At 42.7% G+C, this 26,487-nt stretch overlaps 1 protein-coding gene across 1 annotated transcript in view; it reads right to left on the reverse strand.

Annotated features, from left to right (window-relative positions):
• The window catches only part of CASTOR2 (cytosolic arginine sensor for mTORC1 subunit 2), a 112,541-nt gene that overhangs the window by 41,857 nt on the left and 44,197 nt on the right, over positions 1–26,487 (reverse strand). Inside the window, exon 2 of the mRNA XM_079324926.1 lies at positions 8,898–8,968. Coding sequence (XP_079181052.1) covers positions 8,898–8,968 — 71 coding nt within the window. The remainder of the gene's footprint in view (positions 1–8,897; positions 8,969–26,487) is intronic.

The raw sequence follows: 26,487 nt of genomic DNA on the forward strand, positions 1-26,487 counted from the left end.
ACAAACACATAGCCCAGCTCTGAAATCCTGACTCTGACAAGCATCCCCTCTGCTTTCCAAGGGACTCAACATTTAACTAGGGCATGCAACTATCATTTTCAATCAGGCCATGGGATAACAAACACTGGTCCTTCTTGAGGGTCTGATGCTGAACCTGAAAATCCATATACCAGAAGGCTGCCTTCTCTCCACTAAAAGCAGCAGCACCTCCTGAGGAAAGAGCTCCATAACAAGTGTCTACTAAGAGACCAATCAAAGACTGATTAAAGGAAATGCTTATACAGAAATTCCTGCTTTCATCTCACTTCTCGTCTTACAATTCTTGTAACTTGAAACTTGTCAGCAATCTAAACACTAAGCTGGTTCTACTTTTACACTGACTTTTTAAGAATTAAACAAAAAGGAGAAATGCATTTCCAATGAGATTGATGCAAATCTCATTTCCAATGAGATTGCTGTGAAATGCCCACTTGGAAAATCTGTTTCTGGTGGCTTCCTTTCTTAGCTTTCTACTTGTGATTTCTGTTGCGAGAAACAAAAAACTCAGATGCAAAGTCTGAGTATAAGAGAAAGAGACAAAGTTCTTGAGAGGCCAGACACTGACCCAGCATTAAAAGGTATTGCACAGGAAAGTCAAGTCTATATACAAAAGCTGTCATAATGTGTCAACACAAGTCCCACCTGGCCATGGACACACACTAGGGATGACCTGAAGGATCAGGAGGAAATGACATTTTACAGTAGTGTCTTAGTGGTGACATTCAGGTCATTGCAATACAGTGGTAAATAAAGCCTGATTTTGAAGTTCATATAAGTACATGTCAGTTTGAGCTTCCAGTTAAGGCAAAATTTGATTTGTGCCACAAAGTATGTATGTGACCTGAAACAAATAATTTGGTCTCCTTTTTATCAGTTTCCTCATATGTGGGAGAAAATAATTCTTACCTCACAGAGGTTTCATAAGAGAGGAAGTATGAATACACTCCAGAAACAAAGCATCATTATTATGTTTGGCTAAAAATGTGGAACATGGTAAGGCAGATTCCAAAAATAATCATTATGTACACTCTCACTGGAGAGCTGGGTTGGGAAGACAAATCCAGGTTAGGCTCTGGTCAGTTTTCAGGAAATCAGGCTGCTCTCTTTCTTCCTCTTCACAGGATAGCACACCACTAACAATAAGCAAACCTGGAAAATTAAAACCAGATTCAATCTCCAAAAGCTGACATTTGCTCATGAGAATGAAGAAGGGAGTAAAAATTGGCTTTTTTCTTCATTGCCAAGCAATGAAGATGAAAAGTTTGGCTCAAGATGTGCTCAGAACATGGCTGTGGGTGTGTCAGCCCTGTTCAGGATTGCTTCCTGAGTGCAGGGACCTCGATGCCATCTCTGCTCTATGATCCAGAGCTAGGTCCTTCCCACCCTGGCACCCTTGGCTTTTTACTCCCAGCCAGGAAATCACTGCCATGGGCAGCCTCTCCTCACCCTGCTTCATGAGCAATTGGGATCCACAGCCCAAAAGAACTGAGGATTTGTCTCTGATAGTCCAGTCACAGGAACTGCAGAAATCAGCACATTTCTCACTTCCTGACAAAACTTCCCTGTGTTTCAAAATCTCCTGGCAAAGGCTTTGCTCTCAGACTGCAAGCCAGGGGTGGAGAGGACCTATCCCAGACAGTCAAAGGCAGATCTGGTTACTGCCAGCAAGGGCACACAGGTAGTGCACTCCACTGAAAAGCCAAACCCACAGAAATAAAAGAATATCAAAAGAAGAACCAATGTAGTCAGACTCACATTTACAATTCCTTCTGCACTTTCAGACAAAGTAGCAAAAATTTTTTTTTTTTTTTTTTTTTTAAATCCTGTGCGAGATTAAATCTGATGAAAGAGATTTTTAAAAGATTATGTAACTTTTCCCATAAAGGGTATTTCCCCCACCACAATCTCCAGTCTGTTTCACTACAGACCTGATTTATTCCTTAGGCTGCAAGTGCACCCATTGTAAAAGGGAATTCTGAGGGACAGAAACTCCCTCAACTATAATTATTTACAAGGACCCTTGCTTGTTACATTATCAAAGTATTTCCACGTGTTTACTAATTACTCTTTACAAGACCTGTTATGAGGTGATTTAATTGGATTATCACTGTTACTAAGATGAGGAAACTGAGATACAATGAGAGACTTGTCCAGGGTCAAACACAAAAGCCTGCAGCAGACCTATGAGCTTCATCACAGTGCCCTGGTTCCCTGTGCCTTCACCCTGTGACTGCAACAACAAAGCTGGTCCTTGAGAAAGGTTTGCTTGCCCTTGGAGAAGCTCTTCCACAAACCCAAGATGACTGAGACTGTCAGGCCAAAAGCCTGAAGAAGATGATGGCTGGTCAGTGTGTCATCAACAGCTTAATACTTCATGCAAACAAAAAAACACTCCCCCTTCATTTTAACTGCACAAGAATTAGCTCAAAGAAGCCAGCAAATTCTCCTCAAAAGAGAACTGTTAGTCTAGAGTCATGTACACAAATCAGTCTGCATTTCTAGAGTCAGATAGAAGATTTCAGATGATTCTAGTGAAAACCAAATAGCTAGACATATTGCACCAGGATTATGAGTTACCCTTGATCCATCATTAACTTTGGAGATTTTATACCTGGAAATCTGGAAAAGACTGATCACTGGCACCAGGAGAAAATAAAGCTGGTAAGTTTTTGGGCACAAAACCTACAACCTCTGCCTGAGAGTATCTGTCTGGGTACAGACAGGATTTATGTTTGTTTTGTTTTCCAAAATAATTTGATCAAGAGAATCCTCCAAGCCTGTCAGGAACAGAAATTTTCTCACCCTGATGAATGACTGCTGTTTCTTGGGAAACCTGAGGCATCCCCTGCACTCATGAGAACATCTGGCAAACCTACTCAGAGACCAACACTGGGGAGTGCTGCACACTGGAATTTTGCAATGATTACCACAAAAGAGATGTTTCTCTGTTTGCAGATGATGAGAAAACTGTTTTTTTTCCCCGTGGGTTACTGAAGATTCCATTTCTAGACTGAGGCCATAGCATTTATACCAAGGTAGAGGAAATCCACTTCCTCATCCAGGTCATGAACTTGAGAAAAGTATGGCTTAAAGTAGATTCACAGTTAGCAAAGATTGGGAATTGGTGGTTGAATGTTTTCAGCCATGGGAAAAGGGATCCATTTTGCTGCTTGTACCACCTATGACAGAGGGCAACAGCACTTACCCATCTCTCACAAGGCATTCCATATAAAATTCACTTAAAAAGTAGGGAAAGATGACAGAGTCTTACCAGACTTACAATATATAAGTGCTTCAAAAGGTCTTAGAGCATGTGTTCAGCCTTGGCTCTTTGTTGCACATTTAGCACCCTGGTGTGTCTCCTTACAGCTGGCAGACTGTAGCAGCTCCAGTACAAACAACACAAGCTAGTCTCTCCTCTCAAGTCCACCCTTCAGAAAAAAACCCAGAAATGCACCAGTGGAAGAACAAACAGATGACCAAATGCTCTCTAGTGAAAATAAAAGTAAGGACTGCTACTTTTCTGTTGAGCTGCACACTGATCTTAGAGAGCAACCTAAAATTTCAACAAATTATTCCATTGTTTCAGTCAGAAAAGCTTTGTAGATCCTGCATTTATGAGAGGGGTTGATAAAAATGAGCCCTGGTATCTTTTTGCTCATTTATCTTGGACTTTGGAAAGTACTAGGAAGCAGCCAAGATGTAATAAATTTAAAGGAAGAAATCATAACCAGTCAAGTGGTTCAGGAAGGGAAGTCTTGGCTTTCTCACCACTGGCTGTGAAACAAAAATAGATATCAATACACACCCATCAGCTGGAGGAAACAGTGAAAAATATGTACTACTTATGCAGCACTTCTTTAAACAGGAGTGAACAGAGAAACTGAACCAAAAGACTTTATATGACAGGTTACAAACATAAGGAGTAATATATGCTGTCAAAATTTGCAAACCCACTCATACACAAGCTTGAAGAAGTGCTCCTTTCCCCATGTGATGCAAAGCAGACCTTGGAATATTATATATTTCTCATTTTCCTCCCTTCCCCCAAAAACTTTAACCACCAAATCCAGCTGCCTCTTGAGAGAAGGCAGAAATCTCATGTCATCACAGACCCCCAGAACATTCATTGATCTATATCAGCAGAGATGCATTGTAGGAAAAGCCTTCCCAACCAAACACACATTTCTAATAAGGCAATAGTCAAATCTTCACATTTTAATTTCAATTTAGTTCATTAATACCACATTACTTTAAAATCCCCCAAAACACAGACAAAGCATAGTCTAGCCAATACAGGGATCAGAAGAGAGTGATTGTACAACTGTTTAGTAGAGAAAAACATGTTCTGCCTAGAAACCACAGGCATTCCTGGCTGTCCAGAGGAGAAATCCAGCACTATAAATGTCAGCAACTTATGCCACTGTGCCTCAGATACAAAGGCCTACTCACTGGGCAATTGAAAATTAAAGAAAAAATAATTATTGAAGGAATATTCAGAAAACCAGATGCAACTACTAGTTTGCTTCCCTCTGTATCTTTAAATAAAGATTGCTCCTAGCTAGATGGGTTCTCTGCTTGGACTTATTTATAAGCTGTTTTCTTACCCAGGTTATATACAGGAAAAGAGAGAGGACACTGAAAGCAATTTACCATTTTGATGTTATTGCAATAGGAACTCAATGTGCTAGTAAAGTGTATGATGATCCTGAATCCAAGGTTAGACAAGGTTGCCTGAGGATGTTAGTTATCAAAACAAAGCCCTGCCAGCAAGATTTTTTTTTTTTTTATTTTTATCCTTTTCTTACTAGAATGAAATTTTTTCTGCCACTGTAACTAGCTGAGATTTCTCAAATAGTTTCATTATTTTTAATGTACTGGACAATTTATTGTGAGATATGAGTTGAGAATCTCCTCCTAGAAAATGTGTCCACGAATGGATTTCTGGCCTTGGAGAAATTACGAGCCATATCAGGCAGCCAAAGGTTTAAGGGAGGAGTATCAGGCTCATCTTGCAGATGAATCTCAGTGTGAGGAGACCAGGAGTCTTGTTCTGTGTTCACAAAGTGGATCTGCACCTCAGAAGAATGTTTCTCACTGCTGCTTCAGTACAGAAATGAAATGGCTTTTCCTCCCTGGTTCTGATCCAGAAGAAATCAGCCAGGACCTAAGGTCTGCTGACTGCAATAATTGACATGAAATGGGCTTACCAGCTCTAGGAGAAAGAAACCAGAATACATGAAGGTGATGTATCCCTCACCCCAAATTTCCCTGAACCTAGAATATCCACGTTTACCAAACTGAAAATCACAATGATTCACTTCTCCCTTGACCTCAGCACTTGATTTCTTTTTCCCCTCTTCAATATCTTCCAAGTCCACTGTATACATAAAAGATTGCATGCAAAGAACCAAGTGCCAAGGTCGAGAAGCCAGTAACTTCACCTTGAAAATGTTAGCAACATGTTGCTTTACAATAATCCACCTTCAGGACAGCTTCACCTGGGTGACAGACTGTCCCAGACCCCATTTATGCACATGTTCACAGGGTTTCCAAGACAATGGCTACCTCCAGGTGTGATGGCATGTGTTTCCTTTCAGTGTGTAAAAGCTAAAACCTTTGATGAACAGAGACTGCTGGGATCAGCAAGACCACAGGCTAGAAGTTCTGTTCATGCAGCTGCCCAGAGACAGCGAGTCTGTCCTTGCTGCTCTCTGAAAAAGGAACAGACTACACAGAGAACACAGGGGTATGGCCTACCTGCACATGCACAAACACCTCCTGCTTTCAGACAAACTTTGGAAAAAAGCAAACCAGCAAAACAAATATTCCTGTATTTCAAGGAGCAGCTGCCACTCCACCTTTCTGCCATGTGCTGATGGTGCAGCAGGAGGATAAATGCCAGGATCATACATGGCTATTCAAGCACCCCACCAGCTGAGACATTTGTCTTCATGCAGGAGGGCCCATGGCTAAACTTTTCCTGATGGTTCATCCCAGTATCAGCCAGGAAAAGAGCTTTCTGTGCACAGTTCCCTGTGTTACTTGCTGAATAAAATTCGTCCTCATGAGCAGGCCAAAGCCCAAGAAACAGCCACTGGAACAAACAAGGTTCTGTGCAAATATAATCCCCACCTCACCACCAGGGAACTAAAGCCAAGAATTAGGCTGTAGCTGTTCCTTTTCAGCACGATGAATGCTTAAGCAGGTCACAGCTTTGCACTGTGGACATTTTCTGGGGAGAAGAAATAAAAACTTTTACCAGCCCGACTCACTGCTCTCAGTGGAACAAGCCTAGGGATTATTTTTTGACAAAACCAGTTAAGAATGACTACTGCATGTCAGTATGTTTTAAGTGTTAACCTCAAGGATTGATGAAAGTGCCAGTATTTCTTCAGCCTGCTCTTTTCCCTCAGCACTATTTGTGATGTGCAGGAGAAAGGGCCTGGCTAACATGGAAGATGCCAGCCAGCAGGACAACCTTCTCATTGCTGCTGCAGCAAAAATTCATACAGCTGCCTGAGAAAGAAAGGTTCTCATTTTCCACATAGAAAAAACTGTCCTTCAGAGACTTACATTGAGTTTGCTAAGCACTGCAAGAAAAAAAGTTACTTGGAAAGAAATAGGAAGTAATTTACTGCTGGATTTGCCATCTGAACTGTTCATCAAAGGTGCAGATTTACCCTGCAATTCTTGAGCTGAATTTGACACATCACTACTCAGGACAAGAGGCAGCTGATGCACTCGAGGCAGGCACAATTGGTGCTGCTTTGCAAGAAGGTGGGATGTGCAACTCAGGGATTTTGAATCTGTTCATGTGCTGATGAAGCCCATGTGCTGATTACAGGCTATACAGTGGAAAAGTGAAGTTTCTCTTGCTGAGATATTTCTAGCTAGACTGTCACTTTTGGATTTCTCTAGACTATGAAAAACTTATACCACACTGAACTGAGGAACAGGGATGGAACTACACACAGAGGCAACCCTGTGATGAAGCTCTGAATGAGGTGGCAACAATTCAGAAAGAAGAACTCGAGCTAGACACAAGCCCAAAGGATATGGTGATCATGCCAGACCTGGGATTTGCTCCAAGCACAACCAATGGTGCACAGTGCAACAGTCCCTCAGTATGGATGAGCAAGAAAACTGCTTGAGCTCACCTTTGTTTCAAGCTGGTATAATTTCCAGATGAACAGCAGTGTGGCTGCTGGAGACTGTACAGGGCCTGTTGCAATTCAACTTGTCCCCAGTGACTGAACTGAAAACTTTGTGTCATGCCAGCTAAGCAGAGAAATGAGTGCCATGAATGTCAGACCAGACATGATGCTGGAGATGAGCATGCCCCTGGCACATCCCACCTGAAGGTTCAGTGACACAGACTCCCTCCTAAGAATGAGAATCTCTGGGTTTCTTGCTCTGCCATATGCTATGCCCCTTGGAAAAGAAATCAGAAACTTTCTCTTCCTTTAGTGAGCCTTCAGTTAAAATAAATCTCTTAGAGGGAGGCTCTGCATCCTACTATTATGGCAAAACCAAATTAGAATTGATTTTCCTCAGTTGTCACTAATAACAAAAAAGCTGATACTACCAATAGTAGTAAAATTATCGTGCATATGTTCCTTAAAAATATGACAAGGGACACTCTGGCAGCAGAACCCTATGTCACCTCTTCTGGGATCAAAAGTACGTGGCATAGACTTTAAATCAAACCTCAAAAATCCCAAATGATAAACAGATACAGCTGTAAAGACCCATTCAGCATTCTCAGCCTAGCAATTGATTTACTAAAATCTTCAGGTATTACTGTACTGGTCTAAAATGTACTTTGTTCTATCACATGTTTGTGAGTATTCCTGAAGCAGAAAAGAGCCAATTTCAGCAAGGCTACTGATCATAAAACTCTGTACTAAATAAAGACGTTGTAGTTTCAAATTTTTTCTTTGTGGTTTGGACACTACAAAACCATTGAATATTACAGTGTGAAGAGTTAATTCCTATTCAGGAATGAAATCCTCTTTTTTCACATTTTAATGAATTTTCTCTGACCTCAAAATGTGTAGATTTTAATTCCAAACACAGAAAGAATGAATGAACAAAAATAATAATAATAGCTGCCCAACACTTCCTCATTCCCCCACCTCAATAACAAACAAAATCTCCACACATGATAAAAGTTATTACAAAACTATTTCCATCTACAAAGCCAAGCCATTCTCTATACCAGCTCTTGCACAATGCCAAGAATCTGCAGCTTCAAGCACGTGCCAACCACTTTGTGTGACACACGACCAACTCCAACCTTTGACCCTGTCAGCCAGCCCAGGCAAAGATGGCACACCTGTACAGGGAGAGCTGGGTGTCACAAAGGGGGATAAATCACAGCTCATGGTGATGAGCCAGAGGAGCCAAATCACAACTCCACAGCACTGTGGTGGCTGCAGAGATGGTACAAACTACTCATGTCCAAGTGCTCCTTTCAAAGGTAGATGTTGACAGAAGCTGGAAATGCAAGATGTGGTAGGTATACTTATGGAGGCTTGGGGACACAGGCCAGCTCATTTTAATGCAATCATACACAGATGGCTTTGCTTTTTCAAACCTGCTTAAACTACTCTTTAAGACTTGTGTGTGATCCTCTCCCAGCATTCAAATATATTCATATTCCATGTCTGAATGCCTTGTACAGCATGGCAGCAGAGACAGTGTGCTTAAGTGATCAAAGCACCTTTCAGAGCTGTACTACCAGCACTGACAAACACTTGTTTTACAAACATTTTGGTTATCAGTCTCAGCTGGATGACACGTTTACCTTGTCCACCCCCATGCTGGATACCAAAGTGGCACATGCTGACACTCACCTAGAAAGCCCTCCTCATCCACAATGATGGTGTAGTCCTCAGGGGTTTCTGTGAGGCTGAAGAACTTGCACCTGGCAAAGGCAAACAGCAGGAGAACAGGATTAGCACCTGGACTCAGCAGAGCCTCATCTTTCACCTACAATGGAAGTCCTTTGCTGTCCAAGCTGTGCTGAAGGAAAGAGTCACAGTCTGATGTTTATGGAGAGGCCTGAGGCATTAACAGACCTGGATTTTATTTCTGGGCAGCTCATACTGTGTGACCCATATACCCTGCTGCCTGCCTATGCACAATGAAGCTGGTAAAAGTATTATTATTTTTATTACTTAGTTCTTAGTTACTTTTCTTAATGACCATATCCCTTAAGGCTTCCCATCACATCCAGGACCTGCTGTGTTGCACTGACAGAGAGCAAAAAACTCTTCTTGCTCCTTCAAAGGCTTTTGCCACCAGCAGACAGCATCCCAATTTCCTGTGCTGGTCCCCTTCCTGGTGAAGAGTGGTAGCAGCCATCAAGCCAATGGACACAAGGCTGAGCTTTCCCCCTCCTGAGCCCCTGTGGCCTCTGTTCTGCTCCCTCTTCTGCCATCCCAGGCCACGTGCAGTGCAGCACCCCCAGCCTGCTCACCATTTAACACAATGTCACCTCTAACAGGAGATACAAATCAAATGTGACATGGGATTCTTCCACTGGAGACACACAAACAAAAAAAGCTTCAGCCTTAAGGCTTAACATCACATAGAGTTGAAAAGGGTTTTTTTTCTCTGACACACCAACATATGTACATCAACATCTACTGAAAAAAACCCAACTTTTATCTATCTGGTCCCCAGCAATGGCAGGAAGGTCAACATGACATTTTGCAAGATCATGTTCACCTTCAGCAGAGCATCAGCACAGTGCTGGTCAGCGTCCTCAACACCCACAGGGCTCCCAGCCCCTCCAGGAGAACGCCAGAGCACATGGACTGACTGTGCTTGTTGCTTAAGAGCAAGAGAAATTTTTCCCTGTAAATTGGGTGCAGCAGGAAGAGCAGAACCGAAGAGCAGGATTTCACAGTTATACTACAATACTCTTAAATTTATCTGAGACAATCTACAGAAAATATTTTAAATACTGGAAAAAGAGAGATTGTTCTCCATGCCCTCAAATTTCACAGCATCTTCACAGTGTAATTTCTTCATGAAGCACAGTTCAGCAGGATTCAAGAACCAGGAACTACCAAGGCTTCTCAGCACTGCTGAGCATCTGGGTCCAAAAGTCTTCAAGAGTGCTGAAAGTCTGGAACCCCATATTGGTGGCTCAAGATATCAAAAAATGAAAGCATTCACTTCATTTCATCTGATGATGAAAACCCAGCTCCAACATTCTTCTGACTGGCTGAAAAGAACAAACATAGCAGCTATCCCCTCCAAAAGCAACAGGGAGAAAAATGAGATGGATGCTGCCCTCCTCCTCACCTCATCAGAAAACAGAGAAAACAACACACAGTTCAATTAGTGGTCTGCCATGTAACCAACAGGATTTCATGTACATGGAAAGTATTTGACAAGCTGCCTTTAGAGACCTGTCCTGTTTTCCTGGAAGCATCCATCACAACGATCAAGCATAACACTCCCTCCTAGCACAGACACATCATTATAAAATACAGACGTGGCCCCACCACAATAGAAACCACAACTTAATTATTTTGTGTCATTGGTAATAGCTGCTGTGACAGTCACATTTACCAACTCAACTCTCTCCAGGAATAGTGCCAAAAGAAGCAGAAAATAGCAGCAGCTTAATTTTTTACTGTCACTTCTGAACTGCATGAGGCTGCTACCAGTGCAAGGGGTAATACAAGCTGGGCAGAAAGGACCTCTGGGATGCTGCTTCAGGTGGGTTCCAGAAGGCAGAGTATTTGTTGCAGAGAATGAATTCCCTAGAGAAGTCACTGAAATACAACTCTTTGCTACTACTGCCTGAGTCGCATGCATGCTGACTAGGGAGAAACCAGAGGTCTTAAAGGAGAAAACATTAATATTAAAAACCTAACCTTTCCTGATCTGCAATGGCATTTATGGAACATTTTTTTTACTAGAACAGTAATATGTGTGTGTGTGCACATGCTAACCCCAGCAGAAGAAGAATGCTTGTGACTGATACCAGTTTCTGGGCACACGTCTAAATATGCTGATATTTAAGGGATATGTACACATTCAATCCCATAATTACTGTCTCAGAACTCATGTCAAAACCTCATATCTCCATATACCATCTCGAAGTCCAACCCCCAACTCAGTGTAAAAAGTCAGGACCACAGAGCCATCTGAATTTAAAAGTGGTCTTTCACCAGCACAGAGACCAGTGGTTCTTGTGGAATACATTCACTTAGTACAAGCCAATGATGCATTCTTTTCCCAGAGGAAATCTAAACATGAAAAACTGGAATTGCAAACCTTGTGTGATAGGAAAAAATAACTCAATGTCATCTCTATCTCCCGCATTACACTACACTTGCCTATTCCCTTCAAGTTATTTCAATATTTTCTATTTCCTCTTAAACCAGTTTTTGATAAGTTGAATGCCAACAGCATCTGCTATAATCACACTAAAGCAAGAAAGGAAAAGAATTACTCTTTAATAATATTGAGACATCAGACAAACAGTATTTCTTTAAGTACATGTGGAAACTGTATATGTGGGAAGACAGTATTTTTAGTTTCCTAATAGCCAAACCCTGGATGGATTATTTTGGATTTCTGCCTTCTCAGTGTTTAAGCACATTTCCACTTAAGCACTGTTGCTGACTTCAACTGCCTGACAACATATGCCTTTTTCTGGCAATACCACAAATGTAGACCAATCTATTATTAGATTAGATCTTTGGAACTGCAAAGCTTACACTGTGTATGGAAGAAATACTCAAGCTTGCACAGAGCAGGAAAGTGCCTATGGGATGCAGCAACAGCATCATTTCAGTTTGCAAACAGTACTCCAGTCTCCATGGGAGAAGTGAGCAGGAAAGTGGAGTGGTTAGCTGTGCTTGTAGGTCCATACCAGAAGTGTCTCCTCAAGACATTTGGTCTCCTATGTCTGCTGAGATCACAAGAGTGGTAATACTGGGATGAATGTGACTTTTATTTGTTCTGGGTCACACACAGAGAACAAGTTTCTGGGAATGCTGCTGTGGGTAATTTGAAAGTTCAGTACAGACAATGGTCTCCTTAAAGACCACAAATCCTACCTTGTTATTTATAAAGAAACTGCAATAACAATTAATTAATTGTTATCTCAGTAGGGTGAAGTTTTGCAAAACTGTTTGCCCTATGGAAAAGGTTCATTCCAGAAACACGTGGGCAGCTGGTGTCCCCACATGTAGGAAACCATGGGCAAATGCCATTCAAGGCAGTCAAAAGTAAAGTCTGGAAGCAACACACAAGGTTGCAAAGAAGCAATTGAACTGAATAGAAATTTAGAAGCAGCACAGCAAGTTTATCTGTGTGAATGTGAAAGACATAATTTGTTGGGATTTATTCCAGGCTGTCTTCTCATTTTTGATGAGGAGGGATTTGTACACTTCACTCTGTATGTTCTCATGACAACGTATATTCTTATTACAGAATGAGTTTTATGCTAATCATGTAATTATTGATGATCTTTTGTGCAGCTTATAAATAATGACAAGAGGAAGATTCAATGCAGCATCGTGTGAGACATTACTGGAGAGCAGTAAAGGACACCTGTGCTGTTAATGATGTAGAGGCCATACAGGACTACAGAAGGGTGAGCAAGTCCTGCTGAGCACTCCCTGGCTCTCCAGCTCTCGACTCATCTTTTTCCTAAAAAAACCAACAGACTGCCAACAAAAAACACCTCCCTCCAAAACTGCAGTTACACTGTTAACTCCAGAAACTGAGATTGAATGCCTTGCTCCATTCTGGTCCTCCTGGCCAGCTTATGACTCAACTTCCATTTGTGATACAGATCTAAACCATCCCTGTTGAGAAGCATAGGGATATAAACCCAAAACCAACCTCATCATACTCACATCTACTGTGCTAATGGGAATTAAATGAGCATCTCAGGCACATTGCTTATATTTTATTGCGGTTGTTCCTCCAGTATTTTTTAAAGCAACATATCAGAAACAGCAGTGTCTTGGGGCAATATCACCCAGGACAAGCTGCAGAGCAATAGCAAAAACCTCTAAATCCCTAGATTTCATAAAAAAATTTAAAAACTATTTTCATGAAACTACATCTGATGCATTGTACAGTGCTGCCTGGATAACTGTGTAAGTGCACATCACTTCCTGAAGTCCTTTAATCTGTTCATCTTGGTTTGATACCCCCTCCTCCCCCCAGCATCTTTAACAATATCATTTACAGATTTATCATTGTTAATGACAGGAAAGCAATGTTTCAAATCTCCACAGAGAGTCAATGACTGTTTACACCAAAATGGCAAGAGCTCTTTGCTTTGGGAGAGAATGCTGCAATCAAATCTCTGAAGGGGAAGTTGGAATAGTAAATGAAAAAGAGGTTTAATTTGTGTGCAATGGCAAAGAATATTAATTTATTATCTAACAATTAATTAATTGATCTAGACACACCTTTTCCTCTTCTCTCTTTGCTGTGCCTGTCTGCCAGCATTCTTGGAGGCCCCTCTATTGTGAGTCAACTTAGTCACATATGAGATGCAAAAGCAACTCTTTCCATTTGAACAAGACCATAATTTATTTAAGCAGAAGGTAACTGTGCTTTAAAAACTTAGTCTGTACAGCAGTAACAATATCCCCTGATCACTGTCAGAGCTGAGCTAATTTTCAACACAAGAGAGAGGTGGAGTACAACACTGCATTTTCCTTAACCACAAAATTCTCTGCTACAACCCAAAATCTGAACTGAGAAACAAGTTACAGATGTGGGTGTGGGTCCTAAGGTTTACAGCTGAAAATAAAGTATGATCTAACTTACAACAAAGGCCTGTAAACACATCACACCACCTGGATCCTGAAGGATTATCCTATCAGAACAATGCAAACACTGAGAAAAGGATTAAATCTCGTTTCCTCTTCCCTTCCAAATCAGGCATTATACTATCACTCCTTTAATGCCCTCTGCTGCAGAATATTGGCTTTTAAATCCTACCAACACTACAATATACCTGAGTTTTCATCAAATGTAATGCTGCTGTACATCCAGACTCATCTATTTGGGGTTCATAGTAGCTATTATTGTGATTAGCCCAAAACAAGTGATTATTTTGTGGACAGCAATGAGAAACAGACTGCAGGGCACATGCTTTTTATTTCAAAGAAGGGAGCAACCCATGCTCAATGCACTGGGGTAAGAGGTTCTTACAATATTGCTCCAAGATACAAAAGAAGGAAGAAACAGAAAATCTGCTGTGGACTAAAATGAACTTGTTTTCCTACAGGAACCATAAACACAATTTTCCCAGCATGGGACATAACAGTTCCCCCACAGATTTCTAAACTGTATTTCCAGTGCTTAGTATAGAAAGTCAGATGCACAAGAAATGTTTGCAGCTTCAGTGCAGGCAGTAATTGAGAACATGTGTGCTGGGGGAATTAAAGGCAGAGGAGGAGAGTCAGCAAGCCATGCTCCATCAGAAGGGAGAGGCAGGAGAAACACATTTCAGGCCTCATCATTTTCAAAGAGCTTCCATTTGCAAGCAGGCCCAACACCCCACACCAATCTGAGGAGGAATGCTGGGAGGTTGTATGTCAACCCCAAATTTAATGCACATTAACAATTTAAGAGCCTGGATAAAAAATTAAAAAACAGAGTTTCACCAACTTAAAGGAAAGTTTAGAGAGAAGCTTTAGCTTCTTGTACAACTAAGGGCACCTTTACAGCAAAAGCAACCTCTGACTGTTCTCATTCTCCAAGGCTCTGCTTTTGGCTCCTGCTCAAGAGGATACTACCCAGCCCAGTGATGTTTAGTATTTCTGCATATTCTAGCTCATATTATATACAAAATAGTGTTGTAAATGTACCTGTACCCAGCTTTCCTGTAGTTAACCAAATATACAACTCAGAGGCACCAAAAGGAAGCTTCATTTGCCTCCTTTACTAATGAAGTAAAAGGAAGCTCCTCTTGTGCCAATTCTTTCTTCCTGGATAAAGATCCCCATAGACATAAGCAAAACAGAAAATGCATTTCAAGAATTTTAAGGTTTTTAAAGTCAGTCAATACTGGCTATCCAGAAAGTTTTAGCCTTGAAAATATCAGATGGTATTATTTTTAACAATGCTCTTCCAAAACACTCACTCTAAATTAGCCTCTTCACACTGCAAAGGAAAAGCCCATTGTAAAGGTAAAAGCATAAAACTTATTCCCAGGCCTACCAGACCCAAGGAAAACATGAGATATTATTCAGCAAGTCAGGATTACATGGCTCAGATGGAATTTTGCAGTTTTTGAATATTGTTCCTAAAATCCAGCTGCCAAATCAACACCCAAAACAAAAGCCAGAGCTCCTGCAGAAGTATATATGTCATAAATGGTAAATCAGTGTGGGTCACTGTTTGGGTCAGAACCAGTGTCATGGCCAGCACCATCCCACAGATGTTTCTTGTTGCTCCCCCACTCTAAGGAACACATCAGTCACTCCATAGGACTGAGCTTTGCTGGGTCTGACTCAGATCCCTGCTGGACCACCAGTGTGAGAGATGCCACATGAACTCAAAAGCAGCTCAAATCAGGGCCTCAAATCAATGCTCCAAAAGTCTCCAGGAGTTCATGGAGTTACCATTCCCTTGCCATGTTCTGACATTTGAGATACATTTGCTGGCTGATCTAAATGACTGCAGTGCCTTCGTATTTGGCTTTTGATCCTTTCAGAGTTTCAGCACCAGAATTCTCGTGCTCTCTGTGCAGCACCCAGCACAATGGAGTGTGGACATTTCTAGAGAGCAAAGTGTGCTTTAGGAACATGCTTTGTAGGGCTGTTCAGATTGCTCAGTGATGAGAAAACAGCTGTTTAGAACCAAGGATTCATAAACTCAATTTCCACCAAACAGCCTGGTGACTGAGTAATAAGATGACAGGTGAAATACAAAGTCACTAGATGGAAATTAATGCATATAGGGGGAAAATAAATTAAGTTCTGAATGAAGAATATGAAGAATGACAGGCTCTAAATGAGCTAGTACCAGTAAAGAAGATGCTGGAGTCTTCATGGCTGTTCTCCAAAAGGGTCAAGGCTTTCACAGATGCTGGAAGAACTGGGATAAAATCAGGCAGGGAAGTGAGACTAACTCATTGCTCCAATGCAAAAACTTAGCACAATCTCAGCTGCTAAATATTTCATGATCAACCATCACAAGTTACCAAACAGGCTGGAATTCAGGTGGAAGAAACACAGATAAGATGTCAGTGGTGATCCAAGGCATGGAGAATGAAGCAGATGAGAACAGTCCAACTATGGGATTATGGGAGAAATTATTATGGCCAAGGTGGTTAAAGAATAATTCACTGTTTCACAATCTGAGAAAGTGGAGCATACAATTAATTGATCTGATAACACAAAGTTTTCCATTTAAAAACCAGCATGACTGTGTACCTGCATGAGAGGGATGGTCAGATAATAACAAAAAAGCCAATATACACAAGGAAGAGATGGGTTCAAGGAAGAATTAGAAGATCTTAAAGATCATTTCCAACTCAAACCATTCTGGGATTCTAAGATGAGTTCACCAGTGAACATTGTGCCTCTGGTGGTACCTTCCCTTTAGGACATGTCTTGCACTTCTGGCTCCAGGGTATGTAAATTGGCCTCATTTTACATCCCTGAGCAGCCCAGTGAGTGCTATGGGACACATGGTGCTGGGAAAAATGGCTCTTGGGCTTGACCAGCCTTGTATTCCAAAAGACAGCACGGCTCAAAGCACAGGTAAGTCAGGAAGATAAAGCATGAAATAAAACCCTGCAGGCCTCAAGCATTTTTTTCCCCCTCAGATGTTTTATTACTGTAGGGAGTACTTATGCCATCTGACAACCTCTGACACCTACCACTGTTCAGGTAACTGGCCTCAAGGTTAAACAGCCCCAAACACATGCAGCCACAGAGCAAAGCTCTCCCCATTGTCATTTCACCCTCTTGGCCCCTCTAGGCATGGATCCTACAGGGACTCTTTGATACTTTGCTGCCATTTTGGGAAGAATGTGTCAGCCCCTTCCCAGGGTGGGGAAGAGAGAATTAGTAACAATAATCTGAGCTGTTTGTCTGGCTATGAGGCAGCTACCTCAGATACAACCACAGAATTCCATGCTCCAAATCCTCATTCTCATATTCATACCTCCAAGCCCATATATCAAGGATGGGTAAAGGATGAGTGTGATCTTAAAGCCAGGTAAAGCCTGTTATCATCAAACATCCTCTTCTAATAGATATAAATTACTAAATTTAAAGTTTTTTCAAACAAGATTTTGGGATTCACGAGTTCTCATTTTGTTCAATACTCTTAGTGAATTTTCTACCATTTTTGCTGCTAAGACACAAAAAATGACCGGCTATGTAGGAGAGACGAAGTTGCCAAGCTCAGGGGAGAAGGGCACCTGGCTGCACTCTTACCTGGGAGTTTCTCTCCTTCAGAGATTCTGGGAGAATTGGGCTGGGAAAAAAGGGGCTGGGGCAGCTGCTGGCTCTGTTCTCTCAGCATTCCTAGGGTCGCTGTGGGGAGAGTTCCCCACCGCTGCGGGTTCTGTCTTCTGCCTTTCTTCTACCGTGAGCGCAGCTCTGCTCGTATGAGCAGCCATTGCACTGGGCCTCATTAACAGCCTGCCTCGCTAAAAAAGGGATTTCACCATCTGCTGGGTGCCTCAGGGGAACCCCCGGGATCCCCGAGCTCCTTTCCCCTCCCAGGGAGCCTCTCCCGGGCTGTTCCGATCCGGGCTGCTGCTGCTCAGCCCCGCCGCGCCTCTGCCGCTGCTGCGGGTTTATGGCTGCCCTGCAGCCGCACTCCCTGCCTGCCGGGACAGCAGTTCAGCTGCAGAGTGTCAGCCGCTCTCGCTGCCCAGGCCGAGCTGGTTCCTGCCGCTGCTGCCGCTGCTCCCGGGGTTCCCGCTGCGGCCCCGGGCTCGGCTGCCCGGGGGGTTTGCGGAGCGAAGCCTCTCCCCCATCCCTTCCCCTCCATCCCTTCCCGCCATCAGCGTGTGGGGCCCGGGCCGCGCCACAGCGCCCCCTGGCGGCGCGGGGAGCCCCCGCAGCCTGCCCGCCGGGAGCCAGCAGCGCCCCTGCCGGCCGTGCCCGCAACTGCAGCCAGGGCCGGCGCTCAGAGCCTTGACTGGGTTTTCTGTTTGGTTGGGTTTGGTTGTTATTCGGATTGTTGTTTGTTGTTGTTGCCATTGTTGTTTGCCTTATTATATACATATATACTAGTAAGGAATTGTTATTCCTTTTCCTCTGTCTCTGCTTTAAAGCCACTTAATTTGAAAGTTATAATAATTCAGAGGGAAAGGGGTCATGTTTTCCATTCCGAGGGAAGTTCCTGCTTCCTTAGCAAATATCTGTCTTTCAAACCAAGACACAAGATTAATTGTGCTGGGGAAGGGGGGCATGACCAAACTGTATCAGGAAACAAGTCAGTACTTCTGTAACAGTTTATGGTTCCAAGTACCAGAAATCAGTACTAGCTGTCATCTTAGTCAAATTAAAAAGCACCTAAATGGCAGTGGGCAGCTTATGTTGTAAAGAGGCATTTCAAGCCTATGGGAACCAATCCAATGTATTTATAATGCTCGGACAACCTTTCCACAAGCAGAGGTAGCATGAAACTAAGTTCCAAGTGAGACCCTGAGGGAGACAGACAACATCTATTTCCACTCATCTTTGACTGGATAGGGATTTTGGAAGTTAAAGGAAACGCCATGCCCCTGGCAGATTTTAATACTTTAACTAGCAGATTTTCCCTTGCTTTATGCTCTTTCCTTTAAAGCATAAATGAATTGAGTACAGCTCCATTTTAAATATCACTTCTCATGAAATTCTAATCCCCATTTAATTTTTTGTCTTACTTCATTACCTGCATTATCACAGAGAAGGGGAGAATGAGAAGAGGGAAGAAGAGATGCTTCAGTAACCAACAGAGTCCCTAAACACATCCTCTGGAAAAGCCAAAGACTTCAAAATGACCAGGCCTTATGAAGACCCAGCAGGCTGTAATCATGTACTCATATCCTGCCCTCACCAAGTGTTGTACTGGCTAAATATTAAAATAGACTGAGAAAATTAAAACAACAAAATAACAGGTGCCAAAGATTTACAGAAAATTAAAATTGCAAAATCAATAGCTAAGATTAAAAAAACAACACAATCTTCCTCTTGGAGGAAGGCTTGGGGAAGAACAAATACTCTCAGAACAATATAAAGCTGTATCATCAAATAGTCTTGGATCTTCTTCTTTGTGCAGCTATGTTGAGGCCCACCAAAACCAAATAAGGGTAATGCAGGGCAATGTCCATGCCCCATCTTTCCATGCCTGGAAATGCTCTGACTTCATTTTTCCTTCCAACCAGCAAGAGGGCAAGTGGACACAACAGAAAATATGCTGTCAGATGTTGCTTTTAATTTTAATCAATAAAGGAGTTGAAACTATCAGATGATTCAAAAAGGGGAAGATAAGATACTTCCAGACATGTCTAGCCCTGTGACACCTGCGTGCTCATGCCACACTGCCTGTGCTGGAAAGCTCTGAAGGGGATGTTCCCCTGCTGTGGAAAAATGCAACCAGCTCAGGCATCCAAGAGTTCAACATTCAACATAACAGTGTCCAGACTGGAAAGAAAACAAGTCAAAACTTCAGTGAGCTGAGTCTATTATGTAAAAGGTTCTTCTGTCACCTCAGTTCTGTACTTTTTAACTGAATTACTTTGGCAATATAGGATTCCAGGACAACAGACCTGTGTAAAATGTAAGAATCTATAGATCAAAGGGAAAACACTGCCCTGTGAACTGAGGGAAGTGTTGAAGTATGCTAACAATCTGTTTCCACTGAAGTCAGGATTTGAAACACTCTTTACAGCTACACACCAGGGTTCTCATTCATTGCCTGTATGAGTCCCTTCTGTCATTGTTATTTCAAAACCCATCAAAGCATGATCATAGGAAATTATTTATTGATTCATCTGGGTGAATACCCTGAATTTTGTTTAATGCTCCATAAATACTACAGCGAAAAGTTTGTTTTACTGACAAACCACCATCAGAATAAATGACAAAACCTCAGATGGGAGGCAGTCCTGGACTTTGGGTAGTGTAAGGCACAATGCAAAGTGCAAACTCATAGCCTGACTCACCGAGTACAATACTCCCATCTCCAGAGCCAGCAAATACCAGTGATTAGCAGCACAGAATGACAGAATGGTTTGGCTCGGAAGAAACCTTCAAATCTCTCCTCTTTCAGCTTAAAACCAGTCCCTCTTGTCCTATCCCTCTCTGCCCATGTAAAAAATACCTCTTTTTTGTAAGCCCCTTTAGGCACTGGAAGGGGCTCTGTCTCTTCTCCAGGTGAGCACCCCAGCTCTGCCAGCCTGGCTCCAGGGCAGAGGGGCTCCAGCCCTGGGAGCATCTCCATGACCTCCTCTGGACTCACTTCAACAACTCTGGACACAGTACTCCAGGTACTCACATGAGAGGGGGAGAATCCTTGACCTGCTGGCCACTCCTGTCTTGATTCAGCCTGGAATGTGCTTGGCTTTCTGGGTGCTTTTCATCCACCCCAAGTCCTTCTCCACAGGGCTTCTCTCAGTGAGTTCTCCCTGTCTCACCCTGTCTCTTAAAAATACATTTCAGTCACAGAAAATATTTGAATACCCTAGAAAAACATACAAAACTAAGTAAAATGTTAAACCAAGAGAATAACAGATGGAATAAGAACTAAAGAACACCAATTCTTTAGCTAGGCTGTGAGTGGACCTAATAGAGAGGTGAAAAGATTTCAGTGCAATTCCACCTGGTTTCTGTTTGCTGCTTTTCAAAAGATCTCAAAGCATTTTCTAAAGAAAATAATGATTTTCTAAAGAAAGTCAGTATCAACATCAGGTTTTATTGCATCTCATCTTTACAGGACAGAGCACAAAAGTAGATATTCACTCTGGCCTCACACAGCCCAAACAGACCTTAACATTTACTGCTCTTCTGCTAAATTCTCTGGTAGAATAAACAGTGTGAAACAGTTAAAGGATATTTTAAAACTATTCCGAGATAAAGGGAGCACAGCTTTCAGCAATACATGAGACACTGCTTTCAAGCAAACATTTGGCTTTTTTCACAGCACAGAACAACAGAAACAAACCCACCAGGTACTGCCTGTGCACTCATTGCAGTGATAAGCAGTGAGGAGAGAAAAGCACAGGCCCACAGGACAGCAGGATCACAGTAGCCTGCCAGCTTCATCCACAGATCAATCCAAGCAACAGCAGAAAAGCTGGCAAAGGAAATAATGACCTGAATAATAGATTCAGGCCTCTAGAGAGGATGAAGATGAATAAGACTTTTGTAGCATAACTAGGGATCTACACCTAATTTGGTCTGCCATGGTGCACAGGTCTCCAGCAGGTTCTCACTTCCAGTAATCAGTCTCCAGCAGCAGTTCCAGGAAGTTTCTGCAGACAAGTGCTGCCTGAGCTTCTGTCCCAGAGAGTACTTGGAGGATTTGTAAGAAAAGTGTCTGAAACCTGGACTTGACTGGGAACAGAGAGTGCAGGACAGTCTGGGAAAGATAAGATCTCTTCTTTCAATACAGAACTCCTATATTATATATATATATAAAACTTATATATGTATATATTACATATAACTTTTTGCTGAGTCCAAGGCTTTATTGTCAAGCTTATGTTTGGAGATACAGTCTGCAGGCTTTGTTCTGAGAGAAATAATTTTCTTAAGTCACCATTTTTTTTCCTGCTGACATATATGAGTAAAGAAACAACATGGAGGGTTTTGAACAGGGAGTGAGGGGGTGAAAGCTGCTCAAAGAAAAGAAAACAATCATAAATGACCCTCTGATCTTCCAAGCTCTTAGGAATCAGGAGGGGGAGCAACAGACAAGGTATTAAGAATTCCAGTGGTTATTGCATAAAGTCTCCTTCACTCATGCCAAGATTCAAATCTCCCAGGAAGTTTAGGAGCTCAAAAGCCTTCTCCACTGGGTTATGAGAGTGTGCCCAGTTGCCAAGCTGAGAGTCTCCTTTGTTATTCCAGCACATTATCACAGACAAGACCTCAGACTCCAGTATTGTCCATCTTAGTCCAAATTTCAAGTTGTTGTTGTTATTCTTGATGCAGAATATCTCAATCCACAATCCTGGTCTGTTTGGCCCCCTCTGATGCACCTTCTCCCATTGCTAAAGCTCTGCTGAGCAGCCCTTCCTTCCTCAGCACACTCCCTGTGGGGATGGGAATTGCACAGTGATGGAGCTGCTGAGGAAGGTGAGCTGACACAGTTCAGATACAGTGTCCTTGGGGCATGCACTATCTGTAAAGCTCAGCAGGATCCTGTTCCATAATTAAACACATCTGATCTTGTGACAGTAAGAGAGATATCAAATTGGAACATAACAATATGATGATTAAAATTCAGGTGTGGTACAGGTCACAGTAGTGTAGCAGTGATGAATGTCACACCAGGGGTGTTTCAGAGGAACAAAGTAACTTATTTTCACATATTTGTACAATTAAAATTCCCTTAAGTAGTAACACAAAAGCATACTTAAGTATTTCTGTGTTAAACCACATCCTATTTCCCCCTCTAAGTTGTTTCTAAAACCACTTACACAAAGCTTCATAAAGATCTGCTGAAGACATCAACCAAGCTTCCTTATGCAGAATGACTGATTTCTTTGGCCATCAAGAATACATTTATACCTCAAAGAACTGAATAAATTCAAGAGAGGGAAGTTACCATTCATTTGCCAGCAAGCTCTTTGCCTTTTTGCTCCATTGCTAAAAGAAGCAGTTCCATGAATTTCAGAATGATTCTCTGATGTACAAAGCAGTCAAATCCCATCACATCAAATTGCCTAAAGAACATTTTGCAACATTAACTGCAATTTCACCCATGGATTTAGGTGCTATGAGTGTGGGGTCAAGAGTCTAGTCCATGATGGAGCAGAGACAAGAGTGACAGGAATGTCTTTGCACTGCTGTCTCCTGCTGACCACAATGACAAGAATGCTTTGGGAATGTGAATTTTTAATTTCTGTCTTCCCTGTAACTATATTCCACTGGTTAACCTGAGCAGAGGATTTGGATGCCTGGGAGGCATTTGGAGAAATTGTCAGTGAGCAGCTGAAGCATGACCCAGGGTGACACACCAAGGTGTTCCTCCAGTGATGTGGTGAGTGTCAAGAGTGGCATGCTGGCTCTGAGCCAGGGAGCTGCCTGCAGGCAGGTGGGCTGAGCCATGAGTCACTGAAGCTGCCTGCAATGGAAGAGAAGCAGTGACCTACTGAAGAAACTAAGATATTATTAAGATGAGAAGACTGCTTGGGTTTTTTGCTGTTCAAGTGCTCAGCAACAAGTGAAGCAGGGAAGAGATGAACACTCTCTTGCAAAGACAGGGCAAGGAAGACTTGAGAAAGAAGTGCAAACAGATCCCCTATTTTGGGCCTAGTTTCAAAGTGGGAGGCAGCATTAATGAAAACACACTATGCCAGTTGTTCTTTCCATGTAAGTTTTTGACCTATTGCCTAATTTCTATTAAATGCCACAGTTACAGATTTCAAAGGCATTAAATTCAACCAAAGTTCATTAAAATGAGTGCTAGATAGAAGAGGAAAACCTGCCTACTAAAGCTGTGGGGAAAAGGTCATAATGCAAGCACAAACCTTCTTACATAGTAAAGAATCACAGGATGAACTAGGTTTGGAAAAGACCTTTGAGGTCACCAAGTCCAACCCACGATCTAACACCTCCTCATCAACTAAACCATGGCACTGAGTGCCACATCCAGTCTTTTTTAAACTCATCCAGGGATGGTGACTCCACCACCTCCCTGGGCAGACAATTCCAGCACCCAGTCACTCTTTCAGTGAAGAATTTTTTTCAGATGTCTGATCTAAACTTCCCCTGGTGCAGCTTAAGGCTGTGTCCTCTCATTCTGTCAGTGGTGCCTGGAGAAGAGACCAACCCCCCCTGACCACAACCACCTTTCAGGGAGTTTAGAGAGGGGTAAGGTCTCCCCTGAGTCTCCTTTTCTCCAGGCTACCCACCCCCAGCTCCCTCAGCCCTTCCTCACAGGGTTTGTGCTCCAGCCCCTCTCCAGCCTCGTTGCCTCCTCTGGACGCGCTCGAGCCTCTCAAGGTCCTTCCCAAACTGAGGGGCCAGAACTGGGCCCAGCTCTCAAGGTGTGGCCTCAGCAGAGCTGAGTGCAGGGGCAGAATGACCTCCTGCTCCTGCTGGCCACTGTTCCTGGCCTTCCTGGCCACCAGGGCACCCTGCTGGCTCGTGTCCAGTCAGCTGCTGAGCAGCACCCCCAGGTCCCTTTCAGCCTGGCACTGTGTCCCAGCCTGCAGCACTGCAGGGGTTGGTGTGCCCAAAGTGCAGGACTTGTTAAACTTCATCCTGTTGAACTCTGCCCATCCATCCAGCCTGTCCAGAATCCACAAGAGGCATGTCCCAGCCACAGGAAACCTCAGAGCTCACACCATGCTAGATACCAGAGAATCTCACCAGAAGAGAAAGCAAGAGCAAACCAGCTTTACTAGTTTGGCTGCTCATTCTCAACAGAGAAGTACAGCCTGGGCAGACTGTGAGCCAGAATCCTGCCTGGTTTAGAAATCCCACATAAAGCCATGGTGTTTCTTTATTGTTTGGAGAGGCTGTGAGTGTCCCCAGCCAAGGGAAGAGCACATGTACAGAGCACAGGCTGTACTGGTGGAAGAGAGCTATTAACAGACCTGAGTTGGGGACCACCCTAGAAGAGAATCAGACCTGACCCAAACACATCTATCAGAAGCCCAGATGTCCATGTAAGAAAGACTGGCATGACTGAAGAGCATCTCTGCAAAGGACATGGTTTGGCCAACACTCCTGCCCTGCCAGGTCACAGCAGGCCTTGCTTTGCTCCCAGAGCTCTTTATTTATTCCAGAAAAAAATTTCCTCTGCTAAGAACCAGGGACACTCAAAGCTAGCTCTATGATTTGGGAGGAAAGAAAGCAAGCGGAGGTATGAGTTTTTGAAGGTTGAGGACTGCCAAACTTTCATTAAAGCAGTCCTAAAGTTTTCAGTTACTTAAACATCTGCCTGTATAAATAGAACATTTTTCTCAAAGTCAACAGTGGTCTGTTTATATCTTCACTATCCTTTGATGTTTTTGCCCAGAGGGCTGGAAATGCTACTTAGCAGCATCACAAAAATGTAGCAGGATCTTCTGCATCAATAGCTGATGACTCAGGAATCTGATACAATTCAGCCTTCACATTTGGCTGTTTCTGTTAACCTGGATTTTACCACACTGCAAAACCAGTAGAGAATGCTCAGTATCTTCTCCTAGGAAATGGCCATCTGTTAGTCCTGACACAGCTGAACTAATTTCAGGTTTCAGCACTGTGTATTAGCTGTAAGGCACCAAGCAAACAAGGTTTGAGGAGAACCTCCCAGAAATCAGACTGGGGGATGGTACATCTTACTCATTGATGTAAAGGGAAAAACAACTTAGAGCTGCTGCTTCTGCCTCACTGATGGCAGGACTTTTCCACCATTACTTGCCATCCAGACAACTTCCACACTAAAATTCAGTAGCCCACCTTGCAAAGGTAGGCAGGGTTGGTTACTGTGAGGTTTCTAAAGCGCCCTCTGCTTCAAGAGAAGTGGAAAAGGAGTCAGCATTTCAGTACCTCTCAAAACCCATATGGGTAACCAAAATGAACTGAGCTCCTTTGCACCTGGGTGTCAAGTCTCACTCTTTAAGTGTAGGGAATTTCTGCTTTCCATCCTAGATGCCACTGTACCATGGGATCTCTTCCTCAATGAGATGAGAAGGGACTTCACTGGAGCTGTTATAATTTCTAGACCCAGTGAATCACTGAGCAGAGGCAGTAGGTGAGGGAAACTTCATCTAAGCAATTCTTGCTTTCATGAAAGTTAAATATATTTGATAAACTCTGAGTAAACCACAGATCATTCCTGTTGAGTTAATCTCATTAAGGCACAGCTGCAGCTCTTTTCTAAGTTGGTAGGAGGCAGAAGACACAAGAAGTGAAATCAAAATGAGCTCGTGGTGCCAAACGATTCCATGTTACACATGGAACAATGTCACCCCGCACTAATTTGTGCTATGGTTTCTTATTCATTCCACTGCATTGATTTCTGATATATTCAAGATGGACTAAATGCTAAATATAAGTTACAAAGCTAACTAACAGTTATGGTTTTTAATTTATTTAAAGACATGATTGAATCTAGTGCTGTTAGTTTTCCCTCAGCACTCATGTTCATCATAAGCAATTCCACTCCAGAGCAGGTGAGACAGGTAAGGAAAATTTCCCTCACATTCCTAAGAAAAGAATTTATTTCTTAGATAAACACTATTTACAACCTTCTATGTAAATTCACATCTGCACCACTACAAAGATC

The sequence above is a fragment of the Erithacus rubecula genome, assembly GCF_903797595.1.
Source record: "Erithacus rubecula genome assembly, chromosome: 22".
In the NCBI taxonomy this organism is placed as follows: Eukaryota; Metazoa; Chordata; class Aves; order Passeriformes; family Muscicapidae; genus Erithacus; species Erithacus rubecula.